The sequence below is a fragment of the Mytilus trossulus genome, chromosome 9 (assembly GCF_036588685.1).
Source record: "Mytilus trossulus isolate FHL-02 chromosome 9, PNRI_Mtr1.1.1.hap1, whole genome shotgun sequence".
Taxonomy (NCBI): domain Eukaryota; kingdom Metazoa; phylum Mollusca; class Bivalvia; order Mytilida; family Mytilidae; genus Mytilus; species Mytilus trossulus.
Window position 1 is genome coordinate 80,802,101 of NC_086381.1, and position 19,821 is coordinate 80,821,921.

Consider the following 19,821-nt stretch of genomic DNA (forward strand, 5'->3'; position numbering starts at 1 on the left):
GAAAATGGGGACACCTGTTTATTTTTTATTTAACTGCTTGTACCACTGAACAAATATTTTGCAGAAGTACCTGTTTATCACATCTGAAATAAAAAAGATCAATGTGGGAGACACAAAACATAGTAATCGTTTGCTAACATTTGCTAAAATTTCTACACTAAACTGCTAAAGTGCTGTGTGATATTTGGATCAATATATTGAGAGAACACTATTTGTTTTTAAGAAATCAAATCCTTCATTTATATCAATTCAGACTCTGTTGATGCTTGCAAGGTAACAACACAATTATTGTGGATTTTGGCTCATTACTTATGTAAATCATAACATTTTTCCCATTGGAAATAGTTCAAGCGACCCTCCTCTCCAAACATACACAAACAAGCTATATATATATTGTTACACTCAAAATGCAAAATATTAACCCTTTAAACCCTGGTATATCATATGTATAGGAATTGGCATGATATTAGTGAATATTTCACCTAAATTTCATAAAAATAAAAAAAAAACACAGAAAAATTGACGATTTTGATGGTGCTGCCACCTACACCAGCGAAATTTTTCCGAACTTTTTTTTTCTTCTATTTATTCTATAGGGCTTCTACTAAAAGGGAATATATAATAAAAGTGTGTATACTGTTGCTGTTTCTTAAAAAAATAAAATGAAATTAGATGAAATTTGCATTTTTCTAAAATTTATTTTGATCACATTTGCATGGTTACGGTTGCTAGGGAAGAAAATATTTGAAATCAATTTTCAATCTCTTTTCATATCACAATACGTATGAACTCTATATAAAGTATATACTAGCAACAAAAATATATTATTAAAGCAAGATAAATTACTTTAAAAAACATGCGTTTTAGTAGTTTTCCTTGCTCATTTTTAGGGGCCATCAGGGGGAAATTTGAAAATGAATATTTTTAACACAAAAATAATTTTTTTCAAAAAAAAAATTCATATTCAAGTTCTAATAAGGTAAATCCATATCTAGAATACGAAATTTGATCAATTTGCCAAAATGGACTTATCACTGTTTGCCTGATTTTTACATGGACCTGTACTTAAAGATATCAAACTCAAACATTCGTTAAAAAATCACACATGGAAAATACAAAAATCTTCCGAATGAATTAGCAAGCTACCTCTATAATATCTTTTTGATCCGTATTGTTAATTACAATTTTTGTTCTTGCATTTGTCTACTGTGTGGCCTACTTCTAAATTGTATTCAATTTGTAAAAGCTTGGATTAAAGTTTTAAATATTCAGTCCATTTTTCATTCATTCAAAAGGTTTTGTTTGTATATTTCACATTAGCCTTGTGAACGTATTTGTAAATCTGATATCTTTCATAGGTTATTATATTTGCATCTAAGCATCTGCATGTGACCACCAGCTGTATACCCTGTTCACATTTACTTGGTTTATATTCGCGTTGTTCGTCTATAAATAAAGACAATTGTAGTATACCGCTTTTCAATAGTTATGCGTTTATGAGCGAAATCAAATCAGTGTTACAAACCAAAACAGACTGAAAAACATCAACTATTAGAGTAAAACACCAGCACAACAGAAACACTGAACTAGATTATTTCATTACAACTGCCATATTCCTGACTAAGTACATACTATTTCAAAACAAAAATTGGTTTGACGTGATTTCATGGCTTGCCAAACTTCCAGTTTATATGGCAGTATTACAAATACAACTATATTGACAACATTACGAATGCACAACAAATAAACGCAAGACCACTCAGGACAGTGGAATACATACATACATAATATAGTATTACATGAAAACATAAACACCACATAATAGCAACGGACATCTCCCACAAATTAACGTCATTCCCCATGATACCAAAAACAAATAATCAGCTGTGCGTAACGAATGTATCAACGCCACAAAAAAATGACGTATTTTTTGCGACGTCTGTATTATAACTGCTAATTTTTTGAAAAAAAACTAGAATATATAAGTTTTATTGTAGACTCGTACAAATATATGAATTTGGGGTTCAGTTTGTAATGGTGTTATTTTATGTATTGATAAAATTGAAAATGAAAATGGGGAATGTGTCAAAGAGACAACAGCATAAGGTCACCAATAGGTCTCCAATGCAGCGAGAAACTTGTGTACCCGGAGGCGTCATTCAGCTGACCCCTAAGCAATTATATATACTAGTTCAGTGATAATGGACGTCATACTAAGCTCCACATTATACACACAAAAAAACTGAATTTAAAAATCATGCAAGACTTACAAAGGCCAGAGGCTCCTGATTTGGGACAGGCGCAAAAATACGGGGGGTTAAACATGTTTTTCGATATATCAACTCTACCCCTATACCTCTAGCAATAGTAGAAAATTAAACGCATAACAATACGCACAGTAAAATTCAGATCAAGAAAAGTCTGAGTCCGATGTAAGAAGGGTACCAAAAGAAAATAAACAAAATGACAATAATACATAAATAACAACAGACTTCTAACAGTAACTAACATGACAGCTCAAGACCTTAATTAAACTGATCACACAACAATACTCACAATGAAACTCAGTTTAAGAGAAGTCCAAGTCCGATGTCAGAATAGGTAACAAAAGATATGAATCAAAATGGTAATTTTACATAAAGTAACAAAGGACTACCAGCAGCTACTGACATGCTAGCTCCAGACCTCAATTACATTGATTGATGTCTTCATCATATGAATATCAGGCACAATCCCTCCCGTTAGGGGTTTTGTAATACAACATCATAAAATATGTGAGAAGATCATAACCCATGTCATGCCAACAACTAGTTTGTTTAAATAAATATGTTTAATTCCGATGCAAAAACCCTATAAGTGAATCAATATTAAAGTCAAAATAATATACAATCTTTAATAACCTGACAACAGTATCGTAACTATATCCCTTCTAAATAAGTAATGTATGTTTAAAGGTTTTGTTAGCTTCTGATGTATAAATTGACATTTTTGTGCTTTGTAAAAAATATTACCATACAAAGATTGGCTGTGAGATAATTATACGTATCAGAAGTCTGCATGTTGAGTTGTATTTACGAATGATGTCCTTGGACCGATGATAAAATTCAGTGGATGTTTTGACTAGTTTGTGATATCGAAAACCCTGGTGTAATATTTTTCAGAAATACATAAATTGCTCTTGTTAAAATCTTTATATTTTACATACACGAGCGAATCGTACAAGTTGAGATATATAAACAGCGTAAGATGGTGACAAGGGAATATCGCCATCTAAAAAATGGATAAATAACGATAGGAAATTAAAAAAAATCTCTTTCACCATAAATTGTTGTATTAAGCTTTCCGTTAATGATATATAAATGCCCATTTAATTAGGTGCTTGATTTTTTTTTGTTAACGATAATGTTAAGCAAAGTGGTATATAGGGTAGAAACATCAAAATTTAAACAGATTCAAAATCACCAATATAATCATGCAATTTATCAAGTACTTACACCGAGTTTTTGTCACTCCTTAATTAATTGATTCCACTATTTCCAAAGGCCTTATTTGAACAATAATTTAATATCAGGTTTGTGATTCTACCGAGTGTACTAGTAAGAAGAATAGATAATTTAGTAGTGGAACAATGGCTTGAAGACGAAATAAATCTATATTTGTAAGGTGTTTTGTGTAGCTTTGGAAGCCAGTACATAGTTGGTACTTTCATTGTATTTGGTTCGGCTTGTGAAGAGGTAGATAAAAGTGTATGTTTGTTACAGATGTCGTTTTCTGAAAATGGAATCAGTAAAAACATTGGTGAATATGTGATTTCTTTTTTCAGAACCTCAATGTAAAATTTAGTTCAACCAATTTGATATTATTATCAGCTTTATAAGCCTGGACAAAAACAAATTTGGCTATTTCTTTTAGTTTATGTTTGATACGAGAAATAGGGTTTTTATGGTTGTTCATGCTGTTGTTAAGAATAAAATGTTCTTTAAAATGTTGAATACGTATATCAACTATGTTCATTATTGAATTTAAAAAAAAAAGAGTCCACAGATTTTTCGTCCGCTTTTTCCCGTTTTATCCATTTCAAACAGTAAGTATGGAGAGAGTCGTGGATGGTATTACGACACTCATTCCAATTAACAATTGACGGGGGACGATATTTAAATCCTTTACTGAAGAATGATGTTTACCTCTTGGTCTTGAACGATGTTAAGATCTCCTGTTTTAACATGGAAAATAGGTCCATAAATGTATATTCGAAATTACTGCAATTGCATGTAGTACGTGTTTTTTCATTGATATTAACATTTTTACACAAAAGGCTATAATTATTCCAGGTAGATGTCTTGGTAAATATAACAAATAAGAGGGAGCTCAGTAATTTCCAGGAATTTGTTCTTTAATGGAATGGACGTTAAAAATACCGGCATTGTTTACAACATCAAAACCTTTATTGACATACATCATTTCAATATAATGATTTTAATGATCTTCAGGGCAATCAATTTTGGGAAACTTGCCATTATAATTTGAACGATTTTATAATTAGGACTGCTATATGAAATGTTGTTGCAATCCTCTAAAATTTTATTTAACTTATTAACCGATAAAGAACAGAGCTTTGTTAACAGATAATGTCAGCAGTTGTTTTTTGAAATAGAAATTAGGTCCAAAATATTTGTATGATTGTTCCGAAATTTTTTATACGACCATGAGAACGTTTTTTATGCACAATTTTAGAAACTAAATCCATAATGATAACATAATCGGTTCTTGATATATTACCAATTCCTATACTATTATCATTAAGACCGACACTACATTACACAAGCTCAATCAGGATTTGTAGAATGAAGCTACTGGAACAAAAAATAATTAGTCAATGCAACGTTTTAATGTCAGAAATAAATGATATTGATAATTCTGTTAACAATACTTGTTGATATTTAAAAAAAAAAATCGTTCATGACACAAGACATATTTCAAAATGTCAAACATTAATTGAATTGAGTAGATAGCCTTACTTTATATTTATAATTGTTAGTAGGTTGTAGTAATGTAATGTTCCTGAGTTGAGGTATCACTATTACTTTAATCTTATAGAAAATTAGAACATAGATGTCTATATATTTATATCACTAGAATGTCTGATTACAATTGATGTTTTTCTTAATACTTGATTTTACAATTCTCATTCAAAGATTCCCTTTTTTATGTTACTAATGACATAATCAGAATAAACGTTTACATACCGAACGATGTCATTAATACCGTATCTCGGAAAATAGATGAATCTGTTTTTGTAATCATAGTCCATGGCGTACACACTCACGCTCTGCTCCAAAAGTACAGTTGCATTTCGTGTATCAAAATTAAATTCCATAATTGCATTGTATGTTGAATACAAAATTGTTCCTGTGAAAGCTGAAAAAAAATGTCAAGAATACTCATAAAAATCTATACTACAAAATCCTTAATTTATATTTTTACTTTTATTTGGATATATGATGAACGTCATAGATTTGCTATTTGTTATTTGCTCAGAGTTATCTGGTTTTAAAATGTAGACCGGATGATAATGTTTCCATCGAATGATCGATCGTCATTCAACATGTTGCAGTTTATCTTTGACCACTCAAAATAGGAAACACTGTTGAGGAGCATATTCATTTGTACAGTGCACATATACATGTACACTGTTACAAGACTTTTTATAACAAATTATCATCATAAGTATGCATCTCAAAAGGTTTGTTGGCTCAACGTTGACATATATATATCTGTGTGTTTTAATAGCGATTAATATAATTACTGTTTATAGTAATTTGACTGCTGTAACACTATTTTTCATATTTATACATATCATTTCTGTTAGTTTTGTTCGCACATCGATGTCAAAATAATGGACAAACTAATACGACTCTCATACATGTACAAGGTTTAGTTAGTTAGAACATAAGGTTACATTTAACATTTTCTACATAAGAAAATGCCTGTCTCAAGTCAGAAATATGACACTTGTTGTCCATTCGTTTGATTTGTTGGAGTTTCTGATTTTGACATTTGGTTTCGTTCTTTCCGTTACGAATTTTCTCCGGAATTTAGTCTTTCTGTGATTTTACTTTTTAATACATACCGTTTTTTTAAATATCGAGATAAAGCGGGGATATACACGTTTAGAGGTCAAGTTTGTGACCCTGTGATGCTCCCTTTAAATCTATTTATACAATGACCTTGCTTTAATTTCTAATTATATTTATCTAAATAAGTTTAAATACAGAATGTAATTTGAATACAGACAAAATGGCAAACAACTACTGTCGAAATCTTATTCTAACTGAGAACAAACATGTTTAAGCTTTTATCGCGCAGTCCTTTTTATACAGAAAAGTTGTTTTGACTTTTTTCAAGACAATAATATCTTGTTGACCATTTATCGATGTGTGGGAAATGTTTTTGTTTTGTTTTAAAGACTTAGCAATTATTGACTTGCTGTTTGAAACAGTTGTGCTGCATTCGAAATTTTGTAAGCGAACAGATGTGCTAATTTGGACACTGCGTAAACAAAAATATGTGCGCAACTCGAAATTGAGTAAACGAAGAAGGCAAAATATTATGATATGTATAACAGGGCATGTTTTTCGTTCATTTTTTGTACCTGAATTAGGCTGTTAGTTTTCTCGTTTGAATCGTTTTACATTTTTCATTTCGAGGCCTGATTATGCAGTGTTGGCTTTGCTCATTGTTAAAGGCTGTAGGGTGAACTATAGTTGCTAATTTCTGTGTCATGTTTGGTTTATTGTGGATAGTTATTTCATTGGCAATCATACCACATATTCTTCCTGAATCCGATTGCTCGCTTAACATTTACCATGTTCTTAGTTGTGGTTTTTACATGATATGTAGAATATCAAAACATTACGGGAACATATCATCTAGTAAAGTAAATGTTTGTAAAGATGCAGTATAAGGATAAAAATAGGCAAACGGTAAATCACAGAAAAAGGTAAAATGTTACCATAACAAGTTATTATACCAAAAATATCAGGGTCAAATGTACTCTTTATGTTAGACAGGTTCAGATCAAATTCTCTGTAAAAATAGTATATTAATTTTATAAATACTTTAAACGGGTACAAAATGTGGAGCTGGATTTGATTATACCCTTTCAGAGCACATGAGATCACCCCGAGTTTTTGGTAAGGTTTGTCTTTATTTTTCTTTGTTTTGTGTCGAGCAATATTTTGGTTTGTTTTCCTTTTTAGCCATGTCGTTGTCAGTTTATTATTGATTTATGAGTTTGAATGTCTCTCGGGGATATTTCGTCCCTCTCTTGGAAGTGTTTCGGAGTTTTTATGATTCAATGAAGCAAAGGAAACTAGTAATCTCACCAAAAAAAAAATCCGAGGAAAATTCATAAAGGAAAGTAATCAATCAAATGGCTAATAGATCAAAAGCTAAATACATCAAACAAATGAACAATAACTGTTATAACCCAATTTGGTAGAAGCAGTCGCCCACATAAAGAAAACTAGAATAAACCTAGTTTTAAAGCTAGATAAACCTCTCGCTTTTATTGGGGTCCCATCAAATTACATTATAGTAATGATGACTTTTCACCAATATTCGACACCACTCCATGTGCTAAATAAAGATACTACAATAATGTAGCTTTAAACAAAGAATTATCAGTAATGTGTTTTTGGGACGACAACTACTTCATAAAATTGATGTTATAGAGAGGAATGCCAATTTTTTCTTATATCTTTTTAACAATCATCAGTTTCAACTCCAATGGTCATACATTTACTTTTGTCACTATATGTTGATATATCGAATTGAATGCTGAGTGCACTTGGAAGTCCTTATTTATAAGATAGTTGCAAAATGTTTAAAATAATTTGAATAATATCGCTTGTGCGCTCGTAAATAGAAGTACACAAAGAAAAAAAAAACCATCCTGTTTAAGAGATATTCAAAAGATATTAATCTTTTTTCCACCTTTTGTTTGAAGTAATCACAACTTTAAAAGAAATGATTAACCATTCAGAACAAAGTAACGCAAAGTTCAGGTTAGTAAATTTTTAAAAGAAATAGGATTTCGAATGAATATACTGACTCCTTTTCTACAAACATTGTTAAGAATCTATATTCATTGTTACGAAAGGTGCAATTACGATATGACCACATATACACGCACAGGAAAATATAAAACAGTATACATATTCCATTTTTTAATAATGAATCTGGAAGTCAAACTGTTAACAATGACCCATCTGATCACTAACTCATTTACATCATTAATTCCACTTGTGTGTGGACATTTGCTTTCCTAAGCTATAAGTTAATATCTGTTAGTATAATTAGAAAAGGAGCCTCCAAGTACCTTATGATCAGAACTAAATTGTCGACATCTGCATCTGGTGTAGAATAAATGGTACCGTTAATGTTATTACTTTAATTATCAGTTCGTTATACATCTTTTTTGTGTGTTGAAGTATTGACATATTTTGGTTTTTTAATAAAATAATACAACAACAAAAATACAGAACTCCCAGGTAAATTCCAAAAGAAAAGTCCTTTAGCAAATGGCAAAATAAAAAGCTCAAACACATCAAACACATCAAACGAATGGAAATTAACTGTCGTATTTCAAACTTTGTCATATAGTTTCTAGAGTATTCAAGCATAAATATATGGTTGTCATATAAATTAGTGGTTGTCACTGTATCAAGGCGCATACTCATTTTGATGATTAGGGGTTGTAGTTATAATTAGGTAACTGTATGCGAGCAATATAGAAAAATATAATAATCTCATGAATGAAAGGGAATAAGTAATTCACTTACGTTGAATTACGACTATACAATATAGTAAACATACCCCTTATATTGATATGAAAACAAGAAAACAGTAGTTGTCCACACATAAAGGTAATTTTAAAACATTAACTGCTTACGTCTTGAGAAAATACATGTTTTATTGATAATGATTTTTCAAAGTCCTATAACTTAATATAAAAAAATGGATACGTTCATGAATGCGACATCACTGAAGGATAACTTAAACTAACAGTAAGTATCGGACATATCCTTAATCTGAAATGGACTGAACATTTTAAGTCATATTTCAATTTGATTTATCCCTCGTAGCCTAGACAAACGATACCTTCAAATACATTTTGTATATAAGCTCTACTTCACTATCGAACGTATGATTATAAAAAAGAAGATGTGGTATGATTGCCAATGAGACAACTATTCACAACAGACCAAAATGACACAGACATTAACACCTATAGGTCATTGTACGGCCTTCAACAATGAGCAAAGCCCATACCGCATAGTCAGCTATAAAAACCCCGGTATGACAATGTAAAACAATGCAAACGAGAAAACTAACGGCCTTATTTAAATTTAAAAAAAATGAAAAACAAATATGTAACACATAAACAAACGACAACCACTGAATTACAGGCTCCTCACTTGGGACAGGCACATACATAAATAATATGGCGGGGTTAAACATGTTAACGGGATCCCAACCCTCCCCTTACCTGGGACAGTGATATAATAGTACAACATAAGAACGAACTATAAAACAATTGACTGCCGGAATAATTGATTAGGCCGCTAAATTTGCTTGATGGTATTTAATTTTGTATAGACAAATACAAAAATGTACATGCAATGTAACAACGCATTAGTTCTTAGTGTTATTTATTTAAGGTCAAGTAACAGTAAATGAACGCCATCTAGCGTATTCCGCGAAATGTTGCGACGTTTTGTACGAGTTACGTCCCTTTGGCCAGATTTTGCAATGTTGAAACCGGCGACTTTCCGACGGAACAACGGCAAATTTGATGGGAAGTATGTAACGTCTAGAAAAATTAATTTGTTTCCTAAAATTGAAGATGAAGAAATGCAACAGGATTTTGTAAATGAATGTGAAGATAGTCATGTTGGCGATCTTCAACATGACAATCAGGAACTTGACTGGCGCCAGGGCCGTAGGGTGGTAGAGTTTGGATACCTTGCTGACCAGTTAAAACAATGTAAAAATTGTAGCTCACCACTATTCTTACACAATTGTGACGAGGAAAAAAAGTGTGGACTCGGCAGTATACTATATGTAGTATGTCAGAACTGTCCGTACAGAAACCCTATTTTCACTGGGAAAAGACATCGTCCAACAGAAAATAAGAAGAAGGGGATGCAAGTTTGGGACATAAATACTAAACTTAGTCTTGGTAAGATATCCCCCTTTTTTTTTTTAATTACCACACCAGTCGGAATAAATAAAAATATTTTCAAAGTCAAGAAATGGAAATGAACCACAAGTCCACATTTAATTCCCAGCTGCGTCAGTCAGTCTTGAAACAGAGAACACAAAACAATATCATAAACATATATATTACATTAACCTTCTACACGGTTGCAACACTCATTTAACATTTATCCATCTTCAGTTTTTAGACTATTTTAAAGAAATTATAACAAAAATGATGTTTCAAAACAATTCAGATACATGACATACATCGCTGCATTTTGTATTCCAACGTTTTTTTTATTATGGTGCTTTCTTTCACGTCCGCAACTTTTTCTAAAAATAGATAACAAATTTTTAAATAGATGCATGTATAAATAGTATATGCTTTAAAGAGTTATTTACGTGGTATATTCTCCTACAAAAAGAACGTTCGGTGGATTTTTAAATGAATTTGCTAAGTATTGATTCGTATGGTTGTCTTCCCAAATAAAATTGTTATATATGGTTAAAACTTTAACAGAATAATAATTTTATCTTTTTCCATTTAAAAGTTGCATCACAAGTATAGAAGAGAACTTTTGTCAGTTCTATTTAATCATAGTACTTAAAAAAAGGAGAACGATAATCAATCGTTTATGTCGACTTCACTCTGCTATAAAATATATACATGTATCTACTAAACAAAAATAACAAAATTATATACACACGCACTTTCAGTACCGAAAGTAAAAAAAATCCCGGAATTGGTCAGTCCTTCAATTAGACAGTAATCAGACAACAACACCAGGCCATAAACAAAGGAAAATGAAAAGCCATCTGATGAAAATTTAAGCTTTTGTAGAGATAAGACTTCGACACAAGACAAAATTTGCAGTCATGTCTCAGCCTCTAGTAGGCATATAAAACATATCATATACACATGAACATCTGTTTTTATGTCATGTCTCAACCTCTGTTTGGTTTTCTAGCAAATGTTTTACACGATATATGTTAATTATTAGCTCGGAAACGTAATGAGAAACATCATATCTTCATTTAGCCTTTGTAGATGCAGGAATGGGCCCAGTCCAAACTGTGAACTTTATAACTGCTCTCAACTTACCTACTGTCAATATTACCACGTTAAAATCCAGAGCAAGAGAAATTGGAAAAACCCTTGAAGAATACGCTAAATGGTCATGTCAGAAAGCTTTAGAAAAAGAAATAGCACTGAGCAAGTACGTAAACTATGTCATTATGAGTAAATGGCATTACACAATCTATAAAACCAAATATAACACTGATACCAAATACATGTATATATTTATGCTTTCAATAAGAAGCAATCGCTCACACATGTATGAGGTAAAATAATCAGGGACGTATCTATCCGGCTACAAAGTGGGGTCCCGATCCATTATTGAAGGTGGTGTTCCAACTACAAGTCCCCATTCACCATGCATAATAATATGGGGTTTCCATACCCGGGACCTCAGCCTGGTTCCACCAAAATGACGATTACATAACTTACAAAGTATTTACTTTAATAGAATGAATTGGGTGAACACTTGCATAGGGCATTTGAGCGGGGCGGGCATGGGGGTGCAAATAGGGTCATTTGAGGGCAAAATTCACTGGATTAGCCTTACTTGGATTTTGAAATAGGATTATTATGGGAAATTCTATGTAAACTTTTTATATGAATTGATAAAATATTTTTAAAAGTAAGAAAAAGAGAATTTTCAAAAATATAAGTACTCTAATTTTACAACCGAGAAATTTGACATTTTTTATTTGTAGTGTTCCATTTCATACTGCGTGACATCCAAATTTCATGGTCCACTGAACATAGAGAATAATAGTGCGAGTGAGGCATCCATGTACTATGGACACATTCTTGTTTTTGTCTTTTTGTAAATACCGTTATATATTGTATTATGCTCAATGTTAACACATTCAATGGAAAATAAAACAAAATATTCTTCCTTTTCAATACTGCAACCTGCGATGGTCCATTATGGGATTGAATCCATGTAAAACAATTATCCATTTGTGATCACGATAAAATTATTAATGTTAAAACGTACCTATTATTCTATTACAGCTAATTTCCTAATGCATGTAAGGCAAAACTTTGGTTGGCTTGCTTGCTTTGTTTGTATAATTGTCTATGCAAGCTTTGTAAATAAGATTGAAATCTTTAAACAATATATATAGGCATAGTTTAACCTGAATATATAATATTTGAATTTAATTGGGTGTTATCCTAATGATTGTACAATATAAAAACAAAGCAAGCAAGCTAACCAAAGTCTTGCTTTACATGCATTAGGAAATTAGCTGTAACACAAACCTGAGTTTAAAGTCTTTCTAGATTAGAATACCAGAAACCACTGCTAATATCGCAGGTAATGAGGAAACTGAAGTAGACGGTCAAGATGCAATACATGTATCGTTTGATGGTGCTTGGCAAAAACGTGGTAGTGGTAGATGTTATAACAGTCTCACAGGTACTTTAAATCATTAGTCCGAATAATTAAATAATTTCGAATTTAAATGTATGTACATAGATACTAGTATAGGAAGATATGTTATGAGTGCCAATGGGACAACTCTCCATCCAAATAGCAATTTATAAAAGTAAACCATATAAGGTCAAGGTACGGCCTTCAACACTGAACACCAAGCTATAAAGGGACCCACAAATGACTAGAGTAAAACCATTCAAACGAGAAAACTAACTGTCTAATCTATGTAAAAACGAGAAACACGTATACATTACATAAAAATACGACAACTATTCATTCATTGCATTTATTCGTATTCTTGTCATATACAAAGCAAGCTAACTATTCATTCATTACATTTATTCGTATTCTTGTCGTATTCAAAGCAATCAAACTATTTTCTGTTCAAGACGATTCAATGAGTAATTTTATCATTTTTATTTCATAAGGGCATGCAACTTTACTGGGTGAGACGACTAGAAAATGTGTAAATTTTGGTCTTAAGTATGGGGATTGCAGGAAATGTGACCGTGTAGATGAAAAAGGAGATGGCCATGATTGCAGAATAAATCACCAAGGAAGTGCAAAATCAATGGAATCTGAGCTAGCTGTACAAATGGTGAAGGATAAACAGAAAACAGACTGTGTTGTAAGCAGCATTACTATGGATGATGACAGCACAACAATTGCAAGGCTTCGCAAAGAGGTTAATGCTGAAATAATGAAATTTAGTGACAGGAACCATGTTAGGAAAAAAGTATCGCGGGATCTCATAGGACTACAGGAAAAGCACAAAATTTCGATGAATGTTGTAAACTACCTTACAAAAGACTTTTCATATGCTCTCTCTCAAAACAAAGGAAATCCGGAAAATCTAGGAAAAGTTTTGAAATCCATCATCCCTCATGCATTTGGAGACCATATATTGTGTGATAAAACGTGGGGTCAATATCACAAAATCCTGACACGTACAAGCATAAAAGTCTACCATACGGTAAACATTTGACTGGAGAAGAACTGAGGAACGAGCTCAACAAACTTTTCGACATATATGCATCCAACTCTGAAAAATTGTCTCATTTAGGTAGTTCTCAAGGAAATGAGTCGTTGAATAATATGATCGCTTTGAAGGCACCAAAAGCGAAACATTTCGGCGGAAGTGAGTCTTTGGCGTTCCGTGTTGCCTCTGGTGTTGCACAGAAGAACGAGGGTCGCTCATATATTACAGAGGCCAGTAATTCTAAAGATAAATGAAATAAAATAATGGATTTCTTTTGTATTTTTTGCATAATCAAATTTATTTTTTATCTCATTCTTTGTTTAAATGAAAAAAAAAACTTTTCTCCCTGTTTCTACATAGGCAATGTTACGCTATGCATCAAATGTAAATTTACTTTTTTCGCTTGTATGTAGACCTTTTGCAAGGGAATTTTTACTTTAAATACATTTCAGTATCATTCCTAATTAAAAAGAAAACAAGTTGTATACATGATTTAAATGCGTGCATCATTTTAAAATGAAATTTTGCATTTATCTAAAATTACCAAAATATGATACATAATATATATATATAGAAGAGGGACAAAAGATACCAGAGGGACAGTCAACCTCATAAATCGAAAATAAACTGACAACGCCATGGCTAAAAAGACTGACACAAATATTAGCACACAAGAAAAAACCATAGTAGCAACACGAATCTCACCATAAACTGGGGGTTGATCTGAAGGAAAAAACTAAATTAATGCGCCAAAAATACCATACCAAATTAGATTGATTGTTAGTTGCTTTACGCCGCATTAGCGTACCAAATTAGAATATTATTGTTTATATCAAACTTTATTTCGTTGCTTTCTATTAATGTCGAACATGTGATCTATAATTACAAAGGTGAATGAATTGCACCATCTGTCTCCTGGAAAATATACTGTATTACAACGACAACGTCTTGAGAGAAAGCGAAAATCAGAGAGAGAAAAAGAGACCACAAGAACGGCTAAGTTGAAAAGAATGTCGAAAAAGGGCAGAAAAATCAAGAAAGAAAAATCAAAAGAAATAAGAGAAGGGAAAACTTACGAATCGGGCGTATCATCGGCTACTACCTTTACAAACACTGATGACAATATCATTGAGTTTATACCCCCACCTGAACCAGAAGCTGAAGCTTGGCCCATACCATTAAAAGAAACGACATGTGTCTATTTTGACCTAGAAACAACAGGATTCGGTAAGATGATTCGCAATATCATATATTTTTTTTTTTGTAATTATCAATATACGAAGAACTCATTGTTGAAGGCCGTACGGCGACCTTTAGTTGTTAATGTTTGTGTCATTTTGGTCTTTTGTGGATAGTTTTCTCATTGGCAATCATACCACATTTTCTTTTTAATATATTATTGTACGGAGCGTCAAATTGCAGATAAAACCAAAGACAAATATTCCCGGTCGATACGCTTTTCAAGATCTTGATTAATAGATCGTAATTATTTTGTTAAAAATAAGGCCGTTAGGTATCTTTCTGCATTTTTTCACATCTGTATATGCCCGTCATATCTTTGACGGGACGTATTATGATATACATACGTCCGGCGTCTGTCCGTCTGTTTTTTTGTTTTGTTTAAGTCCGTACTCTAGTCTGTAATTGCTTATATCCATCGCATGTGAACTCTAGTGGATAGTTGGTTCCTTGACAACTACACCGCATCATGTTGTTTTTTTTATTGGTGTCAACTGCAGTTGCTCTCTGCATGGACGGACATTTTAAAATCTATTGTCACATATTAATAACCACACGAAACTCTCTCAAGAATTTGTAGAATAATTTATATAATGTTTGTTTATATATGCGATGTCAACTTCTATCAATGTAAAATATTTGTAGAAATAGACGATATATTGGTATCCTTTATCGTTACAGGAATCTGCTCTGATATAATACAAATTGCAGCAGCATATGGACAGAACACATTCTGTCGTTATATAGTTCCGAAACAAGCCATCACATGTTCCGCTGCTAAAGTTACTGGTTTTTCAAAAAGTGGCCAAATATTATACCGGAACGGTGAAATCATGCCAACAGATGATATACAAGACAGTCTTAAAGAATTTATTAATTGGTTACCTGACAACTGTATATTACTTGCGCATAATGCAAAGCTTTTTGATTCCAGAGTTATAGTTTATTCAATGGAGAATAATTTATCATTTAATAGTTTTAAACAAAAATGTAAGGGTTTTGTTGACTCGTTACCTTTAATGAGAACTGTGCTTCCAGAAAGGAAACAAACGGGGAAACGATTTAACCAGGAGAGCTTAGTATTTGATATTCTTGGCGTAAAATATGACGCACATAATGCAGTGGGAGATGTCAAATCCCTCCAGCAACTAGTAGAACATTTCGCGCTTACACATGAGAAAATTACACCACACTCTTTCTCGGTGGAATATGTTTTACTATCTGTCAGACAACTGATTTCGTTCAATAAGAGACTGGCGTCGTTCACTATACCGGCGTCAGTTTTATCTAAAGGGATGGTACGGAAAATGGCGAAATCCGGACTGGAGCAGCGCCATTTAATATTGGCAAATGAACGCGAAGGGTCTGATGGTGTTGCCAATCTGTTATCGGAACTTTTTTTTGGAAAACCCAGAGTCACAAAAAACAGAAAAATTATATCATCAGTTACTTCTTATTTTGAGTCAAGACATTAAAATTATTTCTATTTTCATGCTGTTATCGAACATTTGCAATCATGTAATTTACAAAGTCTTTTCGTCTGTTATAGTAATTTGTTTATACATAATTACTGATTATGACCATGTCATATTTTTTTTTTTACAATTAATGATATCTTTTAAAATACTTTTCTATAAAAGGGGGTCTGATCTGGGTTTACGGAACAAAGAATAAAGGGCAAAACTTGCAGAATAAAGTGCAAAAAAATAAATAACAGAGAACAATTGGGTGCTAAAACATTAAGAATAAAGAAAGTTGGTAATACAAAATTAAAATGTATAAATGACGGACCCTTAGGATATAAAAAACCTATCGATGCAAAATATATAATAATTATGCATAATCAACACCAAGACGTTGGAATTTCATAGTATGAAAAAATGACGTTATGTAATAAAACTGACGACGTCACGATTTTTTATGTTTTTTTGGGCAAAATGTTGAGGTTGCGTCGCTTCTACCGGGAAAACGAAGTCGGTGACCATATATTTTTTTTACACCATCTAATTGGTAGACAAAGAAGAAGAAAATGTTATTTCAAAAAAAAATTCTATGAGTGATTTGTGTGATTTATACAGGAAACCAAAAAATGTAGAAGAAAAACAAGGATTTTCCCTATATATTCAATATAATTTAGTACCTTCCCGGACCATTCTAAAAGTTGATTTTTCTCGAAAACGAAGTCGGTGACATATACTTTTTTTTACATTTTTGGATGTATATTTTCAATATCTAATTGAGTTCAAAATTTAAAAAAAATCTATGGACTAGTTCATTTACTGATCCTTGACCTTAATAAGGAATTATTATAATAGCTGTTAAGTAGCTTTCGTACATTATGGATTTAATTGGGTCTCCGTCACTAGTAACACTGCATTTTGCATAGTAAAATTTCCTTGAACAACTGAAGCCCATGAACATCAGGACTGTCATTCATTATTTCAGATATTTGAAACTTCTAAATCTCTGTACAAAGATGATACATTAGTTTATTGATTTTCGAATTATCTAAATTGACCTGTTTACACAAAAATAATTGAACATTCTCAATAAAATATTCTTGAACTCACTAAGGGAATATTCTAAGTGAATCGACAAGGTAGGTGTGTCTTAAAATGTATGTTTCATCCTGTCAGCAATCTCTTACTCAGTCAAAATATAGCGATTGGGAATCTGACATAGTCGGTACAATAAAATTGTTATGATGTTAACTAAGAAGGAATATCTGTCATAATTTGTCACATATTTCAATAATTTACTTTGTTTGCATTTGTGTTTCTTTTTTCACGTTTAACAATGTTTAAAGAAAAGTTCTAAATGTAATAATCTGTAGCAAAGCATCAAAGCATAACAAAAAAATTAAAACTTAAAAATGCCTGAGTACATAGAGAGAACTAGACGATCATTGCATTGCAAAACATAACATCTGATATATGTTTCGTCTACATAATTCTATCTTGTTGATACGGATATTCTCGTCAATCATTACTATTTCATTGCATTTCATACATTTTGAATAAAAGTTTTCAACGAACAAATAAAAGGTGTTACGTACGCTTTCTGTTCCAATTGTTAACTTCCCATTTCTCATTAGTTACAATTAATACACTTACATTATTGTACAAAACATAGCAATTCTTTAAAATGCGCCTACGTATAGGAGTAACACTTGTCTATAAAACGGAAAATGGAAAAGGGCATGTGTTGGCCAATTGCATTTGGATGTAAAAAATTAGTATAAATCTATTAAATAAAATCGGTCAGGTGTTCATTATACATCCGTGTGTTGGAAATCGAGGTATGCTTTTTGGAATCGGTTTTATATATTTTCAAAAGTTCTTTAACACGTTCAAGAATATTGTATATTACAAACACTACCAAAAAAAACTCTTTTCAAACCGAGGTTTTATTTCTGTTTTAAATTAGCAATAGTTTTACTTAAAAAAATATGTTTCACTACAATACGTATTTGTGTATGTTGATGTTTTTGTTCGCTTCAATTTGTGTTCTTAAAAAAACAATTATGGAGACTTTTCATTTAAAACTGGAAAAGTATATTTCGACATGGCAATATTGACAATATAGAAAATCGTAAGCTAGACAAGCGCCCATACATCAGGTTTTTCGCGATGTTTCAGAAGATCCAACTCTTTGATTTAACATAGTAAATAACATTTACCAATTTCTTCAATAGGCATATCAGCACATCATCCATAATGGTTAACATAAACGTTATTTGATACAACATTCGTATCAAGAAATCATCGTTTGACTGAAAACCCTACAGAAACGCAGCAAAACGGCCTAATTAATTTCTCCTGTTCGTATAAGAACATTTCGAGCGTGGAAAAAAAAACACACAGTTAATGTGAATTATGAACGGGCATGCTTATTTCTGTTTTTAACAACACTGTTCTAATATTGAAATTTTTTATCTATACTTAGGGCAGACTTATAGATGAACATACTAATGAATGTCAAACTATACCTATGGTAAATCCACATGTATTGCACCCTACTTGCATATCATATGCCGTTTTCGCAGGGTTTTTTAAGCCAAATTTTGTATACCTATAGATGTGATGCCAAAAAAAAAAGTTTATGCATTATAGCTCGACAAAATGTACAAATTAATTTTAAAATACAATTCTGCAATTGTTTATAAGTGCTCTACACGCATTGAGATAATTTTAAAACGTAACGAAAAACACATAAATACGTAACGGCTGAATGTTTTTATTGTAACGTGAACACTCAAAATTCGGAAAATATTGCTTTTAAATGCAGTTTTGAGGTAAGTCTATATTTTTCACTTATTACAAAATATGGAGTTATGAATAGGAAATATATTTTTTTAAATATGTACTACTTTCTTGTATTTTCGTTATGACAGGCTGGAACTAGTGGTTATATTCCGGACCATATGAGTATTTGGACCATACGCGTATGGTCATGACCATATGCGTATACGGACGGACCATATGAGTATAGTACTCGTTCGGTTATTAACGGGCCGGACCATATGAGTATTTGGACCATATATGTATTTTTTTTTCAAATTACATTATAAACGTATCAATACAAAAACTATCTAAAAAAGCAATGATGGTTGTATGACAATGTATTAATTTTATAATTCAAAGACTACGTAAAAATTAAATATTATGCCCTAGTTAGTTTTCATCGCTAATTACATTCTTTAATGTAGGCTCGAGGTGACAGTTACTTCCACAAGGTATCATAGCTTTTTTGCATTTACTAGTCCTTCATGTGCACGATCCTTTTCATTTACATCTTTTGTTTGCGAATGAAAAGCTAGCCTTTTTGCAGCTG

At 31.9% G+C, this 19,821-nt stretch overlaps 2 protein-coding genes and 1 long non-coding RNA gene across 3 annotated transcripts in view; 1 reads left to right on the forward strand and 2 right to left on the reverse strand.

Moving 5' to 3' along the window:
• LOC134684236 (low-density lipoprotein receptor-related protein 6-like) overlaps positions 1-19,821 on the reverse strand; it is an 828,684-nt gene that overhangs the window by 614,809 nt on the left and 194,054 nt on the right. The gene's annotated exons all lie outside the window — the stretch shown is intronic.
• The window catches only part of LOC134684235 (uncharacterized), a 160,859-nt gene that overhangs the window by 45,342 nt on the left and 95,696 nt on the right, over positions 1-19,821 (reverse strand). The window lies entirely within an intron of this gene.
• On the forward strand, positions 14,632-16,647 carry LOC134684234 (uncharacterized). Its single transcript, XM_063543497.1, has 2 exons — positions 14,632-14,976; positions 15,670-16,647. Exons 1-2 carry the CDS (start codon positions 14,760-14,762, stop codon positions 16,461-16,463), a joined length of 1,011 nt encoding a protein of 336 aa, XP_063399567.1. The 5' UTR covers positions 14,632-14,759; the 3' UTR covers positions 16,464-16,647.

What these genes read in the sequence shown, in the direction of transcription:
- LOC134684234 (XM_063543497.1), top strand. Translation starts at nt 14,760, where the DNA reads ATGTCGAAAAAGGGCAGAAAAATCAAGAAAGAAAAATCAAAAGAAATA. An exon ending in CCTAGAAACAACAGGATTCG is followed by an intron (nt 14,977 to 15,669) that starts GTAAGATGATTC and finishes TTATCGTTACAG; the next exon opens with GAATCTGCTCTGATATAATA.